At 51.4% G+C, this 18,149-nt stretch overlaps 7 protein-coding genes across 8 annotated transcripts; 4 read left to right on the top strand and 3 right to left on the bottom strand.

Annotated features, from left to right (window-relative positions):
• Positions 1 to 142: 142 nt before the first annotated feature.
• AAFC00_005466 (mitochondrial 54S ribosomal protein uL2m) lies at positions 143 to 1,326 on the bottom strand (the record flags this gene model as incomplete). The annotated part of the gene is made up of 2 exons (XM_069345252.1): positions 143 to 318; positions 384 to 1,326. The coding sequence occupies 2 exons, from the start codon at positions 1,324 to 1,326 to the stop codon at positions 143 to 145; spliced, it is 1,119 nt and encodes a 372-aa protein (XP_069203081.1).
• Positions 1,327 to 2,749: 1,423 nt separating this feature from the next.
• On the top strand, positions 2,750 to 4,441 carry AAFC00_005465 (uncharacterized protein; the record flags this gene model as incomplete). The annotated part of the gene is made up of 4 exons (XM_069345251.1): positions 2,750 to 2,758; positions 2,866 to 4,101; positions 4,152 to 4,290; positions 4,350 to 4,441. 4 exons carry the CDS (start codon positions 2,750 to 2,752, stop codon positions 4,439 to 4,441), a joined length of 1,476 nt encoding a protein of 491 aa, XP_069203080.1.
• Positions 4,442 to 5,953: 1,512 nt separating this feature from the next.
• AAFC00_005464 (uncharacterized protein) lies at positions 5,954 to 7,146 on the bottom strand (the record flags this gene model as incomplete). The annotated part of the gene is made up of 2 exons (XM_069345250.1): positions 5,954 to 6,672; positions 6,738 to 7,146. The coding sequence occupies 2 exons, from the start codon at positions 7,144 to 7,146 to the stop codon at positions 5,954 to 5,956; spliced, it is 1,128 nt and encodes a 375-aa protein (XP_069203079.1).
• Positions 7,147 to 7,820: 674 nt separating this feature from the next.
• On the top strand, positions 7,821 to 9,594 carry AAFC00_005463 (uncharacterized protein; the record flags this gene model as incomplete). Its single annotated transcript, XM_069345248.1, has 3 exons — positions 7,821 to 8,058; positions 8,112 to 8,970; positions 9,033 to 9,594. The coding sequence occupies 3 exons, from the start codon at positions 7,821 to 7,823 to the stop codon at positions 9,592 to 9,594; spliced, it is 1,659 nt and encodes a 552-aa protein (XP_069203078.1).
• Positions 9,595 to 10,193: 599 nt separating this feature from the next.
• AAFC00_005462 (uncharacterized protein) lies at positions 10,194 to 10,585 on the top strand (the record flags this gene model as incomplete). The annotated part of the gene is made up of 2 exons (XM_069348246.1): positions 10,194 to 10,271; positions 10,382 to 10,585. 2 exons carry the CDS (start codon positions 10,194 to 10,196, stop codon positions 10,583 to 10,585), a joined length of 282 nt encoding a protein of 93 aa, XP_069203077.1.
• Positions 10,586 to 10,784: 199 nt separating this feature from the next.
• On the bottom strand, positions 10,785 to 13,642 carry AAFC00_005461 (uncharacterized protein; the record flags this gene model as incomplete). Of its 2 annotated transcripts, none has more annotated exons than XM_069345247.1 (3): positions 10,785 to 13,019; positions 13,078 to 13,426; positions 13,485 to 13,642. In XM_069345247.1, 3 exons carry the CDS (start codon positions 13,640 to 13,642, stop codon positions 10,785 to 10,787), a joined length of 2,742 nt encoding a protein of 913 aa, XP_069203075.1. The 2 variants fall into 2 exon arrangements, with proteins under 2 accessions (XP_069203075.1, XP_069203076.1); XM_069345246.1 differs by having other exon boundaries at positions 13,485 to 13,612.
• A 1,143-nt stretch (positions 13,643 to 14,785) lies between these two features.
• AAFC00_005460 (uncharacterized protein) lies at positions 14,786 to 16,781 on the top strand (the record flags this gene model as incomplete). Its single annotated transcript, XM_069345245.1, has 2 exons — positions 14,786 to 15,179; positions 15,268 to 16,781. 2 exons carry the CDS (start codon positions 14,786 to 14,788, stop codon positions 16,779 to 16,781), a joined length of 1,908 nt encoding a protein of 635 aa, XP_069203074.1.
• Between the last annotated feature and the right edge of the window lie 1,368 nt (positions 16,782 to 18,149).

Below are 18,149 nucleotides of genomic sequence, written 5' to 3'. Positions count from 1 at the left end.
TACAATGTAGTACAGTGGGAATTTTTTCCTAGGAGCTCGATACATCATGCAGGCCAGGTGAGATACATAGTCCGTAGTAAAAGTGGTGATACATGGAAATTGTGGGTGGTGGGTGTGTATATGGATGAAGGTTTTTCGAATTTTAGTTCTTGGACGTTCTCCTCTTGCCTTGGTTCCTGACTCTGTCTTGAACCAGGTTCTTGTTTGGGTTTCGCTTGTGTCTGGTCTTGTATCCACCCTTTGCTGGTGTGCCCCAGATGGAGACGGGATCAACGTTACCCTTGGATTTACCTCTACCACCACCGTGAGGATGGTCCGCTGAGCATCTGTTAGCACTGATGAAAGCCGCAAGTATGGAGAGCGATCCAGCATGGAGCACATACCTGCGTTCATAGCAAGACCTCTGACGGTAGGTCTGATGTTCAACCATCTGCTTCGTCCAGCCTTTCCGAGGATTCTGAAGTGGTATTGTGGGTTACTGGCCACACCAATTGTGGCACATGCTTGCGGATCGACGGTTCTGGCCTCTCCGCTCTGTAGCTTGACCGTGACAGATTTGACCTTCTTGCCCGACTCTTCCTTTGCGATGACGGTTGCAAAAGTGCCAGCACTTCGGCAGAAGACGGCGCCTTTGCCCTTGGTAGAGCCGACGTTGTAGACTTGGGTGCCCAGCGGCACCATCTGCACAGGCAGGCAGTTTCCTCTGAATGCCGTCTTCGCGGCAAGCATACCGGGATCCATGACGCCACCCATACTCCTCAGCAGATCACCCGGAATGCCCGACCTGTAACTCTGAATCTCGTCGCCTGCACTCATGCCGTCCGCGGCAATGATATAGCTCTTTTCGCCAGTCTCCACTCTCGTCAACAGCGCCAAATGTGCACTGCGATTCGGGTCGTACTCGATTCTGTCCACCACGTGCTTGCCGGGTTCCATGCGCTTGAAGTCGACGGTTCTGATTCTTCGTCGGTGACCGCCGCCTCTGTGTCTGACGGTGACTTGACCGCGGTTGTTACGACCACCCTTCCCGTGACCGACTTTGGCGAAGGTCAATTTGGCCAATGGCTTGCCCTTCCAGAGATGGTCGTTGATGGGTCGGCGCAGCCATCTCGTACCAGGGGTGCGCGGCTTGTAGGTCCTCAGGGCGAACTGGCCTTGCTTTCTCTTGGGTGCGGCAGAGGGACTGAAAGCCACTGCATCCGCAGTGGCGACACTGGACTGGACAGAGGCCTCAACCACGGTTGCGTATGTTCGTACAGGGCGAAGACAGCGGGACAGCGAAGAACATTGTCGCGAAGACTGCTGCCATAGCCGAGGCTGCAGCATCTTGTTGGATGATGGTCAATTGAAGGCAAGCGTGTCCAGCTGACGACTATTGGATCTGGACAGGCGAGCTGGTGATATGCCGAAATTATGGACGTTATGGAATTGCTAGTAGAGTCTTGTCGTCGCTCGACCCGGACGCCCCAAATCTTCGCCGAGCCTTCTGTCCTCTGTGCAGTACCTCCGTACAATGGGCGTGTCGGAAGAGCCAAGACTTGTGCCGTTGTGTTGCATGGCAAGTGGTGCACGGCTACCGATGCGTATAATGAGAACCAGGTGACCTTGTAGGCAAAAGCAAGGCCAAGCCGAGATCCCGCGAATGCCTGCTCGTTCGTGCATCGCGATTGGTCATGGACGTGTTACCCAGGCGATCCTAGCTTCGAGTCTCTTTCCTTGCGTGAGGTGTGCAAGCGATAGATCACCCGTAACCATCGCAGCACAGTCGATTGCGATCCTCTCTGGGGAGATCAATGTAATGACGGCGCAAACCTCATGTAGAGTAGGATACACACACGCACACACGGGCACATCTGGCGAATTGTTTCTGCGTCTTAAACTAAGCTTTTGACTCTGGCTCATTGTGAGATTAGTAGTACTGCAGTCGCTGTGAAGGAGTGAAGATGCGTTAGACTAATGGAAATGAATAAGGCGACTATGCCGACATAAAGTAAGGTAAGGTACCTTAGGTATACAATTAATGAAACGGGAGGTTGGAAACTGTCGTCACTCTGCACCCGTACCGCGTCCAGTTCGCGAATTGGAGTTGTGCACCAAAACAGCCTTGCCTGCAGCAGTTGCACAACGCGACCGAACCGTGCACTCAGCAGCGCAGCATCAAGACTGACACTAAGAGGACTGCTGCTGTGCGTTGCGTGTGAGTGAGAGACACACAGAAAGAGCCTCTTCCGGCTTTTGTCCTTCAAACATCAACATTCTCTTTGAACCTCTCCAGCCTCGACTTTTAACCTCGACAACTCCCTGTCTCCCTCCTCGATCTCTCTCCACTAGTGAGGAGTACCTTGGTCGGTCCCTTCGAGCTCGTTTCATCCGCCTACACCTCAATATCAACATCTTCGGCGCCCTGTTTGTTTTGAGCCATCATATACCGTCTGCAGCGCGTGCTACCCCCCATCATCACGCCCTGTATTCCCTCGAATTCATCTTGACTCACTCGAGCCGCTCTCTCGCATCTTTTGAGCCCATAGTCGACCTTATATCACGTTTATTGTGTGCGTGATCCTCGCTCCATTGCCCGATTGGGACGTGTTTGTTTTGAGACGCTAACACTCTCTCTCTCTTCACATATAGATGCCCACATCGCAGCACCTTCACCTTGGCCCTTCACTTACTAACAATTCCTCCTTCAGCATCTTCATCTGAACGTAGCGCAATATTTACTTGTCGCTTCGATCACTCACTCGTCACAATGCCTCCAGTACGTATCGTGCCTCGCGGCAGAGTCCACACTCCCAGCATATATGCAAACAGACCTCAGAGTCACCCGAGACGCGCCTGTTCTTCCACTGACTGTATTACCCATAGGCCAGAGCTGTCAGACGTGCCGTGACGAATGAAAACGACGAGAATGTTGCCACGACTACTCGTTTGACGCGTGCAAAGGCTGCCGCACTGGAAAACAACGCCGGCGACCCACCGAAGAAGGCTGCTCTTGGCGTCAAGCGCGCGGCAACCACGACCACGACAACCACCACTGCTGCTGCCACTCAACCCACCAGGAGGCGCGCCGCCCTCGGCGACGTCAGCAATGTTACCAAGAATGAGACTCTCGACACCAAGGCTGCTGCCGGTAAGGGCAAGCTTGCTCTGGCGCAAAAACCAACTGGCATCCAGAAGCCCACCAGGACCACGTCGACACGCACTGCTCTGACCAACAAGGCCACCAACAACGTCGCTGCTGCCGACCTGAAGAGACCGGCCAGCGGCTCTGGTGTCGCTGGCAATGCCACCAAGAAGAGGAACACGACCAAGGCACTCAAGGAAGAGGAGGAAGAGGCAGTGTCGGAGAACGCTGCTCCGGTCGCTAAGCGCACCGTCAAGGAAGAGGTCAGAGTCGAGAGCACCACGCCCAAGGAAGAGGTCGAGCTCAATCTCCCGTTGGAGAAGACTCTGGAGGAGCTTGCCCGGGAAGCAAAGGACCTCGATTCGGAGGATCTTGACGACCCGCTGATGGTTGCCGAATACGTCCACGAGATCTTTGACTACATGAAGGAGCTCGAGATCACCACCCAGCCCAACCCAGACTACATGGACAGCCAGAGTGAGCTCGAGTGGAAGATGCGCGGCATTCTCGTCGATTGGCTCCTCGAGGTCCACACCCGTTTCCGCCTCCTTCCCGAAACCCTGTTCCTTGCCGTCAACATCATCGACCGTTTCCTGTCCACCAAAGTCGTTCAGCTCGACCGTCTCCAGCTCGTCGGTGTCACTGCCATGTTCATCGCTTCCAAGTACGAGGAGGTTCTCTCTCCTCACGTTCAGAACTTCCGTCACGTCGCCGACGATGGTTTCACCGAGCAGGAGATCCTTTCCGCCGAGCGCTTCGTCCTTGCCGCTCTGGACTATGACTTGAGCTATCCCAACCCCATGAACTTCCTCCGAAGAATCTCAAAAGCCGACAACTACGACATCCAGACTCGTACTCTGGGCAAGTACCTCCTCGAGATTGGCTGCCTTGATTACCGTTTCATCAAATATCCCCCAAGTCACGTTGCTGCCGCCGCCATGTACCTTGCTCGTCTCGTTCTGGATCGTGGTGAATGGGTATGTCCCGACTCTTGTTTCCTGTGCTTACCCTTGCTGACAATGACTAGGATGCCACTCTCGCCGTGTACGCCGGTTACACCGAGCAGGAGATTGAGCCTGTCTTCAAGCTAATGGTGGACTACCTCTACGGTCCTGTCCAGCACGACGCCTTCTTCCGCAAATACGCCAGCAAGAAGTTTCTCAAGGGTAAGCTTTGCAAGTCATTGCTCGACACACCAACAACAATCGCTGACGAGTTCCTCTAGCTTCCATCGTCCTACGCCAATGGGCCAAGAAATTCGCCCCGGTTTACCTCGATAACATCGCCGCCAACGGTGGCGATACTCCCCAGATCTAGCAGGCTGAGCAGTATTATGCCTTGCTGAGTGAGCTCGACCTGTCTATCAGCCATGGGCAGTAGCATGAGTGAGGCTAGCTGTGCCAACACATTCAATTCACGATCTCCACCTGCAGCGTACCATCATCAACATCACCATCATCGTTTGTTCATTGGCGTTCTGGGAAAGACATCCTCGCAGACAAGCATCTGTGATGGCATGGCGTTTATGGCGTTCTGACATTTTCTGTTTTTTCCTGGATAATGTCCAGCACCCCTTCCCACCCCACCATACTCGCAACAACAACAACACCAGCAATAACAAATCGACTAAATCTGTACCCAACCTTACCATTCTCCCGCGATGCAACGCCGGCTGTACGATGATGACGAACTAGCTATGCAGATAAGCTATGGACTATCAGGATTCATTCGGGCTTTATGCAACAATAAATTGTTGTTATTTCTGTACTTGTCTTTCACATGCATGGCTTGTGGGATTTGTACTGTTATCGTATGGGGCCTAAATAGAGCATCTGCTATGCGCGTCTTTCCCAGCCAACGCTGGAGAGCTGGATGGCGTGTGCAATGCCCTGGCCTCGTCTTATCCTATTGTTTTCTGATCATCCGCACTCTCCGTCCTTTCCGCTGCTCTATTTCGGCGTCGCGATCATTGTCTGCCTGTTGCTATGCTGGATGGACAAAAGGGAAAAGGACATGTCTAAGGGTGGGGTTGGTGCTACAGGTGACAGCATGGAAACACTGGAACCAGTGATTAGTGACCTCTGCTCATGCAAAGTCGTTCTCGCCCATGAGTCAACAGGCAGATGCATTTACAGTGAGCTTTATGTCCTGGGTAGTATTTTGTCTATCCAGCGACGGAATTTTGCAGAAAAATCGAAGCCTTGAATTTCACTGAATCCACCTTGCCCATTCGTATCTGTACTGTTCCTGTATCATGTGTGATGGAATTGTACGGGACAAGTCTGTCAACTTCTCGTTACGCGCTACTGAGTCGTAAATCAAATCAGCAAATCAAGAAGTTGTGCACGAGGTTGTCTACAAGCAATTTACCACCCCTTCTCCCTCTCCTCCTACACCTCGATAGTCGAGCGGATGTCGACATCTTGAACAAGAAGCGAAGTATAATGTCAATACTGGGTTTCATCATTGTAGAAGTGGTTTGTTGCTCTCAAGACAGACATGGAGGCTGTGGACAGGGTCGCTGTCTGACTTGTGATCTTGAGGTTAGTGATTCCATTACTTTTTCCTTTTGGTTTTTGAGCTTGATCACCATTGAATACTCCGGATTTAAGGTAGGAAGCAAGATCTGTAATTTTCATCTTAAGATGATGGATGCTCCTTTACTGTCATAGTCATCGCCTGTATTTCTTTCTCCACTAGCGTTCCGTCAATAGTGCCGGCAATACACTTCGCGTCAGATCAAGAGTTTAGATCTTCACTACTTAGTGTCAACCATCTGAAGTACTGTCACCAAAAGGTCATACTGATAATGTTTCGCGTACAAATAATTCAAATATCGCCTCTTGCTCTCGCAGCAATCGAAGCAGGATGCTTATACCTCGCCCTGAACAGCCTCTCGCGCTGCCACGCGCCAGCATTAACATCCTCATACACCTTCTTCCTGCCCTCTCCCCAACAAGTCGGCACAGTCTCGATCATGACATCGTGGCTAGGCGTAAAGAAAAAAGGCAACGAATATCTTTCCTGTCCCGTTTTGTTCACAACGCGATGAACCGTCGAGACGAAGACGTCGTTCGTGGCTCTTTCGAGGAAGTCGCCAACATTCACTACGAGCGTGTTCTTGATCGGTGGCGCGGATACCCATTGGCCGTTGTGGTTCAGGACTTCCAGCGCCGGAGTCGGCGTGAGTTGATTGACGAGTGTAAACCAGCTGTAGTCTGCGTGAGCACCCAGTCCTATATCCGTACTGGCTTCCTGAGGAGGGTAATGCAATGGTCTCAGACCAGCCATGGGGAACCGAGCCATGTGATCGAAGTGGTCTTCTGGTAGGTCCAGTGACAGAGCTATGATGTGCAGCAACTGCTTTGAGAAGGTCATCAGGGCCGCGTGGTATTGGTAGTACACAGACCGAAAGTTGGGGGGATTGTCGGGCCATTGGTTTAGAGGCAATGTTCCGTTCTCGGGATAATATGATAAGTCGAAGTCTGGAGGACAGGTTTGTTCCGGTTCAGTTGGATCTTCGCCGAAGTTGAGGGCTTCCTTTAGGTCTGTTCTCGAGTAAGTCACTTTCAATCTCTGTTCTCACTATGCAATGTGCGCAGCAACAACCTACCTCCTCGTGTGCTATCATCCAACTTGGTTTCCAGAAGATTTTCGTACCCCTTAATAGCAGGACTCTTGTTGATATGTATCTTCATCTTCTCACTCTTCGGCAGCTCGAAGAACTGCTTGATGACATCAAAGGTCTTCCGCTGCAGTTCCTCCGAAATGCCATGGTTGCATGCATACAGGAACCCAGATTCTTTGAACGCAGCACCGACTTCTTGCGCGAGTGCTTGACGATCAGACAAGTTGGCAGAATACATCTTGCTGAAGTCTACCTGAGGGATACTTTCGAATGTCTTCTTTGCTTGCGTGCCCTTGAGGACTGGACGGGTTGATTTACCCTTGGCAGCGTGAAAGGTGATGTATTCTGCTTCTGTCTCCGTCCCTTGATCGGGGAGGAGTGCACCTGGAGCCATGACTGCAGTCTGGAACTCGATACAACTACCGTTCGTCAAACGCTGCGAGGAATTATGTTGGTCCAATTTTTGGAAGTTATGCTGATAATAAAGCCATGAGGAGTGGGGGACCTCGATTCACGCCACCCATTCATGATAGTCATTGCTCTACTTTAGCGATACGAATACAGTGGTCCCCCTCAACTTGCTTTCCAGCTTGACCTCTGAAATACGCTAAGCTTATCGCTGGAGGATTGACCGGGCGAGCATACATAGGCCTATCTCGAGGTCACAATATAGTCACGAGTCATGATATCCTCGGTATACATACCACTATGACTCTTTCGTACGCGAGCCATCACGATACCTGTTTATGCATATTTGGACTCCCATCTAATGAGATCTTGAACCGAATTAACTACATGCCCGATTGGCATGCGCAGACTACAATGCATGGTGAGGATGGCGGCTGGAAGAGGACACTGCCCTTGCCCGGCCTGATCTTGTCGGCTGCTCAGCTCGTCCATATCTCACCCGAAAGTCAAGGACCTCTTATCGAGAAGTACAACATTTGTACACCATCCGTCACCGCCTATCTCTCAACCGAACACTGATAGATTTTGAAGCATCGGCATACATATGTTTGCTACAGACTGCTTGATCATGGCTGCATCGCGCGAAGGAAACTCCCAGTCATGGCTGTTCAGGCTCGTTTCCGTGCACGCACTGCTGCCATCCAACATGCTTTCTCAAGTAAAGACGCTTTCTTGAGCGCAATGGAGACCAAAGAGTCCGCCACAGGACAACTAGCGGCTCGTAACAGATGGAGCAACGAAGACCTCGACATCAGTCCGAAGAAGGACTGGACGTGGCATTGGTATGACTATGCCATGTTCTGGTGGTCGTATGGCTTCAGTACAGGTGTATGGTCTGGTAAGTAGACTTGCCAGTGCCTTTTCTTGTGTGTCTTATTGACCCTGGACTAGCTGGCTCATCAATGATTGCCATCGGTCTCAATTGGTGGCAAGCCATCATCTGCGTGTTCATCGCACATTTGCTCGGTGCTATTGGTATGGTTATGCATTCTCGCAGTGCTGCAGTCTACCACTTTGGGTTTCCTGTTTCCCAACGAGTGCCTTGGGGCATGATAGGCGCTTACTTTCCTGTGTTGGTTCGAGTGCTCGTCGGCACGATCTGGGTCGGTGTCCAGATTGCTCAGGGAGGCTTCTTCACGGCTGTCTTGTTGCGAGCAATATTTGGGCATTCGTTCGCTAACCTGACCAGCTCAATCCCCAAGAGTAGCGACATTACTGTACAACAGTTGATTGGCGTACTTCTCTTTTGGATCCTTTCGCTGCCTCTGCTTGCCGTTCCTGTACCCAAGATACGTTTTCTCTACACAGCCAAATCATTCATCTTGCCGCCTGTGGTGATTGGTCTTTTCATTTTCTGCATCTTGAAAGACAAATCTCATGCAGCTGGTTCATTCGGCAAGGACCCAATCAAAGGTTCTGCTCTGGCATGGGTAATGCTGTCAGGAGTGAATTCACTCATGGGTAAGACCTCGACAAGTATCGTCAATCAGCCTGATCTAGCCCGATACGCCGCCACGCCCAACGCGCCTTTCTGGTCACAACTGCTCGCTTTGCCGATCGGAAACACTCTTTGTGCAACACTTGGTATCTTTGCCACTTCTGCCATAAAGAGTGCTTGGGGAAAGACGTACTGGAATCCTTGGGACTTGTGTGGTGCTATCCTCGACAGATACTGGAGCGCAGGATCGAGGACTGGCATCGCGCTTGTGTCCATGGGCTTCCTGTTGTCTATCTTCGCGAGCAATCTCGGGTGTGTTTGCATCTTACCTGCTGCATTCTCTGCCAATTCTCAACTAATCGCGATCTTTGCAGAGTCAACGTGATCCCCTGGGGCGCGGACACGACCCTGCTTCTACCGCGCTACGTCAACATCAAACGCGGAATGTACATTTCCTACATCCTCGGCCTGGTGATTTGTCCCTGGAAGATTCTTGTTTCCGCAAAGTCCTTCCTGACGTTTCTGGGCGGCTATTCCATCTTCCTCGGGCCGTTGGTCGGCATCGTATTGACTGACTATCTCGTCGTCCGCAAGGGAAACATCTGCATCAGGGACCTTTATACTGCAGAGAAGAACGCGCGATACTGGTACACGGCCGGGATCAGCTGGAGAGCGGCGTTCGCGTATCTTCTTTCTGTCGTGTGGCCTATTCCGGGGTTTACTAAGAGTTTCGGACGAGATGTCCCCGAGGGATGGGTCAGAGTTTATCAGCTTGGGTGGCTGTTGACCTGTGTGCTGAGCAGTGTGGTGTATTTCGCTTTTTGTCGAATAGGGAACATGGGCGAGGAAGAGAGGAAACTGGGCTTTGAAGAGATGGCGTCGAATCTGTTTGATGAGACGGCAGAGGAAATCACGGTCGAGGAGTTGAAGGCATGATGATTATGACTTTCCATCAGAGAGAACAGGACCGGTTCGAGCAGAAATGTATTTGTCCTTGTAACGATCTTTTAGTTATTATATCACATTCTTTCATATCCACATGCCCGCCTACGATATCCAAGTGCGACCAACACGTCCAATGAGTGTGCGATTATCCCCAGATTTCGCATACTATCGAAAACAAGAAAGAAGCATACACAGGTCCTACACACGTTTCCATACACATGAACCTAAGGCAAGGTGAGTTATACTGAATTCCGCCATGCGCCACAGGTCCAGATCCAAACAGAGCAAAGCCACAAGCATGAGGCTCCGAACGAAGATCTCCAAGATCGCGGCGCACAGCCACAGAGCTCCAGCCACAGATCCTCACGCCCCGCATAATGAGTACGTGGTGACGTCAGCGAACATACCTTACTCACTCTCCATCATCGATATCTCACCTTACCTTATCCTTCCATTACTATATCTCGCTGCTCTACTACGATACCATAATCCACTACCACTACTGTGTACAAGAACCTATCATCGAACAGCAAAACTCCACCACACATAGCCCTCTCAAAAAGAAAGAAGAGACAAGCAAGAAAGAAACAATGTCGTCCAACGCCAACAGCAACGAAACCCCCTCCCTGATCGGCGGACATGCACAATACGTCAAAGGCGCAGCAGAGGCGAGTCCCCTCCCGTTCCCCTTCCCTAATACCTTTATCTCCTTCATTCGGCAGAGACAAGTTGTTGTGGTTGTTGTTGTTGTTGTTGTTGTTGTTGACCTCTGAAACAGAGCGCAATAGGCAACCTGACCTCCTCGCAAGCATGGCAGGACTCTGGCGCGCAGGACACCAAGGCCGGTGTGGACGCCATGAAAACCGCGGGTGCAAACCGTGATGCGTCGACGCAGGGGTTCGGAAAATTCGAGGAGGTCGCGGGGAAGGTGGCTGGGTGTGAGGGCATGGAGAGGGAGGGCGGGGAGTCTGCTAAGAAGTAAGTTGTCTCTTGGCTCTTTTGTTGAGGTTGAGTTATGGTGGTGGGAAGGGAAGGTTGTATGATCATGGAGTTTGTCTTGAAATGAGGATATGAAGTCGGCAACGGAAAGGTTGAAGACATCGCTGGTATATCGCTAGGCGCTTGATGCATATCATGTGCATATCATACCGTTGGGTATGAAACGAATCCAACAATGTCCTTCACACCACCCACGGACTGAGACATATACACGCCCTTTGGCTACTCATGACCCAAGGCAAGAGCGTCCTGTCCTCCCAGAGATCCTCGACATGGCTTCCACACCGTCTGCACGTCCTGAGACCATGCTTCTTCCCATCAGTAGACAAGCCCTTCAGCGGTACTTCCACCTTCCGGATAATATCAACGACCCTGCCTGTTTTCTTTGCTCGCCTCTGCTCCTCGTCGTCTGCCGTCGCGGATGCGGAACCGCCAAATCCTAGCCACGACGTCTCCGTAGTGAAGATCTTGACTCCATCCACTCTCTCCATCATCTGCGGCAGCTGTTTCTCAAACAATCCCTGCAGAACAGACACGAGCACTTCCGGAATGTCTCCTTCGACAAGCATGCTCTGTTCCGCGATACTGCGACCTCTGGCGTCGACGCCGGCCTCGGTGTATGCTTTCCGTACCGCGCCGTCGATTTCGAGCAGTAGTTGTTCGAACAGAGGTAGCTTGAATGCTAGATGGCTCGTCAGAAGACCTTCAATGTCCGCGATTGCGGCCCGTTGAGCCAGGTCGCGCGCGAGTTGTTTGCAGGAACCTGCGCGCTGAAAGTACAGTTTCTCGATCTCGGCGAGGAAGCGGAGCAAGTGGCGTAGGGCGGAGTGTAGCAAAATGTGTATGCTGGGGGTGTCGCCGTTGGCGGCAATTTGCTGCATGATGAATTCTCGGGTGATGGTCACCGTCGACGAAGACTCTGATGAGGAGGCGGATGTGGCGGCGCGGAAAATAGTAAACAGATCGTTGAAGACCATGTGCATAAGGTCAAAATGCCATCTCACCAGTCCACGCGATGAGATCATTGCATCGGGTGTTTGGTGACTGTGAGACGGGCTGCTACTCATTGTTATTGTTGCCATAATGTTCGACGCTAGACTTCGCAGGTTGAGCATTGCCCAGGCTAATTTGCCTGGAACGTCTCGACGAACAGGATATTCACCGTAAGCAAGAATCATTTGCATGCTGAGAATCTTGAAGAGAAAGTTATCCTTGAGGACCTTTGCCTTGTCTTTGTTGGCAGCATCGTCAATTGAGTAATCCGTGTTCTTGCTCAGTGTCCTAAGGAGTTCCGCGATGAATCGACGACGTAGGCCACGGTCGAGATGAGGAGGAAGGAGAGCCACAATGTCATCACTGCCAAGGTTATGGCAGAACAAAATAGCAACTTCTCGTGCCAAAGCCACGACGGCGGCCTGAGGCTGGAAATGATCAGCCTTGGCGTCCGTCCAGCCATGTACATAGTCCGCAACATGGATATGCACGCTATCATCATCTTTGACAATCGCCGATACACAGCCGCTGGGTGAGAGAGCCATATCGGTACATTCGGAAGTCATGTACGAAAAGCCCGCTTGGGGCAGACTGCTGACCCGATTGCTGTCCCCGTCAGGTGCAATGACTTCCATAGTTGCCCTATTGCGAAAATCGACGGTGCCGTCGCTAGATGTAAACGCGAAGACGCTGTGATAAAGATTGTCGTCCATTGAGAGGTATACCTTTGGCACAAATGTGTCTTCCAATCTATGCAAAGTCTCTCGGGGTTTGCTGGGCATAAGCTTGTCAGTGCCAGGCTTCAGTGTCTTGAACACCTCGTGTAAGACTACTGCGGCCGCTTTCAGCTCCCACCTGGCAACCACACTGCCTCTGCTATTCGCTCCGTGGCCCATCTGCTGGTCGTCTGGTAGGCACGTGAACAGTGCGGTGATCTGGACGTGACCATTTTCAGCCCCTATCGTTGCAGGCTGGATATACAGCTGCGACAGTTCGGCTCCGCTCGCGCTCTGCGGTAACACGTGGTCAAGCAGTTGAGTATGAGCGACACGCAAAGTTGGATTCACAGACGGCGGTTGGCCATGTTGGGGATCACCCTGCACTTGGTTCCAGAGTATATGTACCCGGTACAGACGGAGACAATTGGAGGCATCATATGTGACTAGCAAAAGCTGACCCTGAGCCTCTCCAAAGCTTGCATGCGTGAGTAGATCGCCCGAGCTGCTCAGTTCCCCAAGTTCCATCGTCGTTTCCTGCCAAGGCTGGCTGGGTTGTTGATATATGAGTTTGACATGGTTGTTTCGCGTGACACACAGGAATGCAGATCTACCCTCGAAGGGATGGGTGATGTGTTGATATTGGTACGGTGACATGCTAGTATGCCAGCGGTTACCGTCCTTGGTCGAAGGGGCGATAAGTGGCACCTATTCAGAAAAGTCAGATTTCTTCTCATACTTCAAGCATTGTCTGCATTAGTCCTACCCTTTGCGGTCCTGATGTGGTAGAGAGCCAGCGAATCCCCACTACGGCACTGAGGTCATCTTGCGGAACAGTGTAGCTCAATTTGTTTGGAAGTAACCGATTCAAGGCTAGGGTCATGGAGTATACGTAAAGACGACCGAATTGATCCGTGGCAACCAGCTCGCTACCGAGCATGCTCCATTCGATGTGTGTGAAGCAAGTATCGCCATCTGCTTGAACAGGTTTGTAGGTACCATCCGTGAGTGTTGACTTGCCGGTTGTCCTATCGCGCACCAGTGATCTGATGGTGATCTCGCGGCCACCACGAGGGATGTGTGCAACACTACCAGTCCTCGACCACGCCAGTCTTCTGTAAATTGGTGATTTAGAGACCGAAGATTGGACCGATAAGCAATGGAACGACTTACCGACAGCAGCCAATTCTGTGCGCCTCCTCCACGCGCCGCCTTAACGTATCGCTGTCCAATGTTGCAGCAAGCGCCGCATTGAGATCTTCATTGTCACCGTCACCGAACAGATCATCAATATTGTCCATGATAGTGTGGTCTTCGACCATCAGGGGCATCGCACGTGGCTGCCGCGCCACTGGGAAAGAAGCTAGAATGGTAGCAGTCAAGTATACGATGACACGAGCAAATGGCGAAGTATGGAAAGAGGCTCTGTGCGATGCATCCGCAAAACCTCCAGGCTTGTGAGTTACACAACGAAGCTCAAGATCCAAACACAGTATAGTCCGTAGAAAAGATGATGCCCAACAGGATTGATATACTTGCGCAAGCGAGGTCGACCAGTTGATATCAACTGTAAAATGTTCAATCAAGAACAGCAAGAGAGTTGTAAATATCGTGGTTGTTGCCTGCTTCAGACTCCACGGATGTTCTTATATAATGATTAGTCGGCCTCTCTCTAGCTCAGCGATATGAAATGGTTTCTTAATCTGCGAATGCTGCGCTTCAGCGATGTCAACGGTGTCTCTTTGTACCCTGCGTATATGCAGGTACAGCAGCGAATAGTGGAACTGGCGGCCTCGAAAAGATGGAGTCCCGTTGAAGCGATGTTTCGTTATTCCCAGACGTTGCGACGAAATTAGACCGGTTGGTTGGTTGTATGCCAAGCAGGCAACAGGCGTGTTTTGTGATGCCGTCACAACAAAGCATAAGGTCTGTGCTCCCTGTGTGTGTGCGGAGCGGACAGCGAGCAGGCAGTGCGGAATGGGGAGGGGAGTGCGAAGCCACGCTGAGTGGGTACAGTAGACGGCCTCGACAGGGAATAATGGGAGGAGGGGTGGAAGAGACCTCAGACGGCCTAGACAGAAGCTGAGGTGGTGAGGCGCGCCTAGCGGGAGGGAACAACGTTTGGTGCGGGCTTTGGCTTTTGCGGCTCGTGTCACTCCATCATCCCTCAAAGCCGGGACAGGGAAGCAGAAGCGGAGAGTTCGTTACTCTCTTCCGTCTTTCGTCCCTTTCGTTTCGTTGTCGTCGTCGACGTCGTCGTCTCAATTCTTCGTCCAGCCACGCCCACCCAACACGTCGTTCGCTAGCATCGTCGCGTGTCATCTCCGTCGCCCTGCCCTTGGAATGTTGTACATGCGATTTAGGATATTATAATCACGTCTGTACGCTCTGCAGTGTTGTTTTCACACCGCTGTCTGTTTTGTACCTTCCCTACCGTCATCACCACCGACGCGTTCCTTCCATAAGCAACCACAATGGCTGCAGCCAACGCAGGCTATGTCTGCTTCAACGAGAGCGACTCTGAATTGAGTTCACCACCGAGTAGACTTAGCACGCCCGAATCGTTTGTCAAACCTCTTTGTGAACGCTCGCAACTGCCAACTCCACCACGATCACAGGAGTCATCCCAGACCGGCTCTCCCTGTCCCGATGATTCTTCTGCCATGAACTCGGACAAAGACGGGCCTCCTCCACGGAAGAAGCGACGTGTCAGCGAAAGGCCTCCAAGAACCACCGAGTATCTGGATCTACGACGCGACGAGATTGACCCAGAGGAGCAGCCTCAGCTGGATCGTTTACTCAATGTTTTACACAAGCGACAGAAAATTGTAGTTGTCGCTGGTGCAGGTATATCGGTATCTGCTGGCAGTACGTTGTTACTATGAATTTGCATGCCCTTTTTGTCTCGAGTCTCGTCTTGAAACGCGTGCTGACCGGAGGATTTTCTGATGAACAGTTCCCGACTTCCGTTCATCGACAGGACTTTTCAAGACATTGCGTGCCCAACATAACCTAAAAGGATCTGGAAAAGACTTATTTGACGCGTCTGTTGTTTATAAGGATGCTTCGTCTACCTCTTCTTTCCATGATATGGTGCGCGAAATGTCGAAAATGACAAAGGTCGCCCAGCCTACTCCCTTCCATCACATGCTCGCTACTCTTGCCCAACAGGATCGCCTGCTTCGTCTGTACTCACAAAATGTTGATGGGATTGACACCGCCCTGGAACCACTAAAAACTCGGATCCCGCTTGCCAAGGACGAGTTCGGGAAATGGCCAAAAACGGTCCAGCTTCACGGTGGCCTTGACAAAATGGTCTGCTCCAAGTGTCACGACACCAAAGAATTCGAATCGGACCTGTTCGATGGACCTGTACCGCCTGTATGTGCCAAGTGTGAGCAGCTGAATCATGTCCGAACCGAGGTGGCTGGAAAGCGTAGTCATGGTGTCGGCATGCTTCGTCCGCGCATGGTTCTGTACAACGAACACAATCCTGATGACGAAGCCATTGGCAGAGTCTGCCGCGAGGACTTGCGCAAACGCCCTGACGCTATTATTGTTGTCGGAACTACATTGAAAGTACCTGGTGTGAAACGAATCGTGAGGGAGATGTGCGCCACTGTAAGAGACCGGAAGGATGGTGTAGCGATCTGGATCAACAACGACCCGGAACCGTCCGGGAAGGAGTTCGAGGACTGCTGGGATATCATTGTGAGGGGCAAATGTGACAGTATCGCAAGGCACGCTGCGCTGGGCCAGTGGGATCGCCAGCAGGACTCAGAGGTCATGTCGACGCCATCGTCTCGCAAGGGCGATGTCAAGGTTCTCATCAACCACAACCCAACATTTAAGCAGCCCGAAAGTGTGGATCGCCCAATGACTTCGCCACTCAGACCAAACTCGACACCACTCACGAGCCGAAGGAATTCTGTTATGCCCGTGTCGTTTGTCAAGGATTCGTTCGACGACGAAGACTCGACGATTCTCGAAACTCCGTCTAAGAAGCGAAGCAGAGCACCGAGTAAATCAACCAGGAACACGCCCACCAAAGCCCCCACCAAAGCAGCAGTCAAGAACCTCACAGAAATGTTCACGAAAGCCAAGCCGCCAGCGACAGGCGAAGAAGGAACCACAGCGGCAAAGAAACCCACAAGGGCGACCAGGGCCAAACCCAAAACAGCAGCAGGAGGCAAGAAACCAACAACAGCAGCATCAAAGAAACAAGCCGCAGCAGCAGCCACAGCAGCAGCAAAGCCGCAACCAACCCTCAAGTTTACAGCCAAGAAACCCGTCTCGACGCGAGCCAGTAACAAAAAGAGCAAAGACGCCATCGTCGTTGGGGGTTTGCCTCATCCTGCTGCTGCTGCAATGCTTCCTATTCCTCCAGAAGACGCACGTAACAACTCGCCTATGCGCAACAATATAATCTTGACGACGACGAGTAAAGCCGAAGAAGGCGTTTGTGTTTAAGGAGGGGTTCTCTGTTCATCCCTGTGTCGTCGACACATGGAGGCGTTTGGGAGAGCAGGTCAGGAAGATGACCAGCCATGGAAAGGAAGAGAAGGGGAATCAAGGCTGGTTTGCACACATGGGATAAGTCCATAGAAAGAAGTACGTGGTCCGTCAATACTGTTGAGTGTGTGTTTCTGTGTCTACCTCTGATGCGATGGGATGAAAATTCTTTCTTCCCATCCATCACCAACACAAGGCGGCGGGGCGCGCAGCGAGCATACATTCACATTGCATTCTGTTGCATCTTTCCTGCATTCTAACCGTATCTGCATTATCCTGCATCCAAGCACGAGGAACAGGGCGTTGTCATCGCGGTAGTGGTGGTTCTGTACGGTACCTTTCTATCTACTTAGGTACTGTATGCAGAGTACACGCGATACAGGCACGGTATGTGTGCGGAACAATCAGGTAGTCAGGTATTTATCAGGGCAGACAGGGCGGACGATTTGATCCCGCTAGCTGCTGCTGCATATCTAGCTTTCTGCACACGAAATATATATATATATATATATATATATATATATTCGTTTCATCATCCTCACTCGTCACTGCGGCGTTACTCTTCGTCTCGAGCACGGATTTGTGGATCGTGGAATACACTGTCTGTCTCAAGTATAGAGAATGGCACGTGTTGCATTTGTGTGTGTGTGTGTGTGTGTGTGTGTGTGTGAATGGATTACTTTACTTTATTTCTCTTTCGCGATCTGTGGCGTCTTGGACTTGCTAGACCGAGTACGTTGAATAAGAAGGAACTTGGGCGTGCTGATTCCTCGCTCTTCCCTCGAGGCTTCTTGGCCTCTAGGTTGTTGAAGATGGCTCATGATCACGTCGAGATGGAAGGGTTCAGGACAGGACGCGTACAGTGATGAAGGGGATGCAATGAAAAAGTTGAATGAATGCTTTGCAACGCCGGCTATGAAGAGGTTAGAGAAGCGGTAGGCGGAGAGAGAGAGAGAAGGAGTGGGGAAACATATTTCTTATTCTGGACTTTTTTTTGCTTTTTCTTTCATATAGTAGAGATTGAGATGAGATGTTTGAACAGAAGCCCAGCACAAATCCATTCCTTCCTTCCGTTATTCCGGCCTGTTTGCCTTGCTGGTGAACTCTGTATTCTACCTAAGTCGTCCGTGTGTGTCGTCATATTTTACATGCAGAACCCCTCGAAAGCCCACAACCTGAGAGGAGAGAAACAGAGAGGAGAGAAAGAATCTCTTCCGTTGAACTCCTTTTTCCGCCCAGTCCACGAGACAGATATACAGCCTCTTCCATCTGGCAGAGAAGGAGACCCCCCAGAATAGGAAACGCCGTCGCTACAGATACCACTTG

Source organism: Neodothiora populina, assembly GCF_041146345.1.
Source record: "Neodothiora populina strain CPC 39397 chromosome Unknown canker_contig_5, whole genome shotgun sequence".
In the NCBI taxonomy this organism is placed as follows: Eukaryota; Fungi; Ascomycota; class Dothideomycetes; order Dothideales; family Dothioraceae; genus Neodothiora; species Neodothiora populina.
This window is presented reverse-complemented; position numbering and strand designations above follow the sequence as displayed.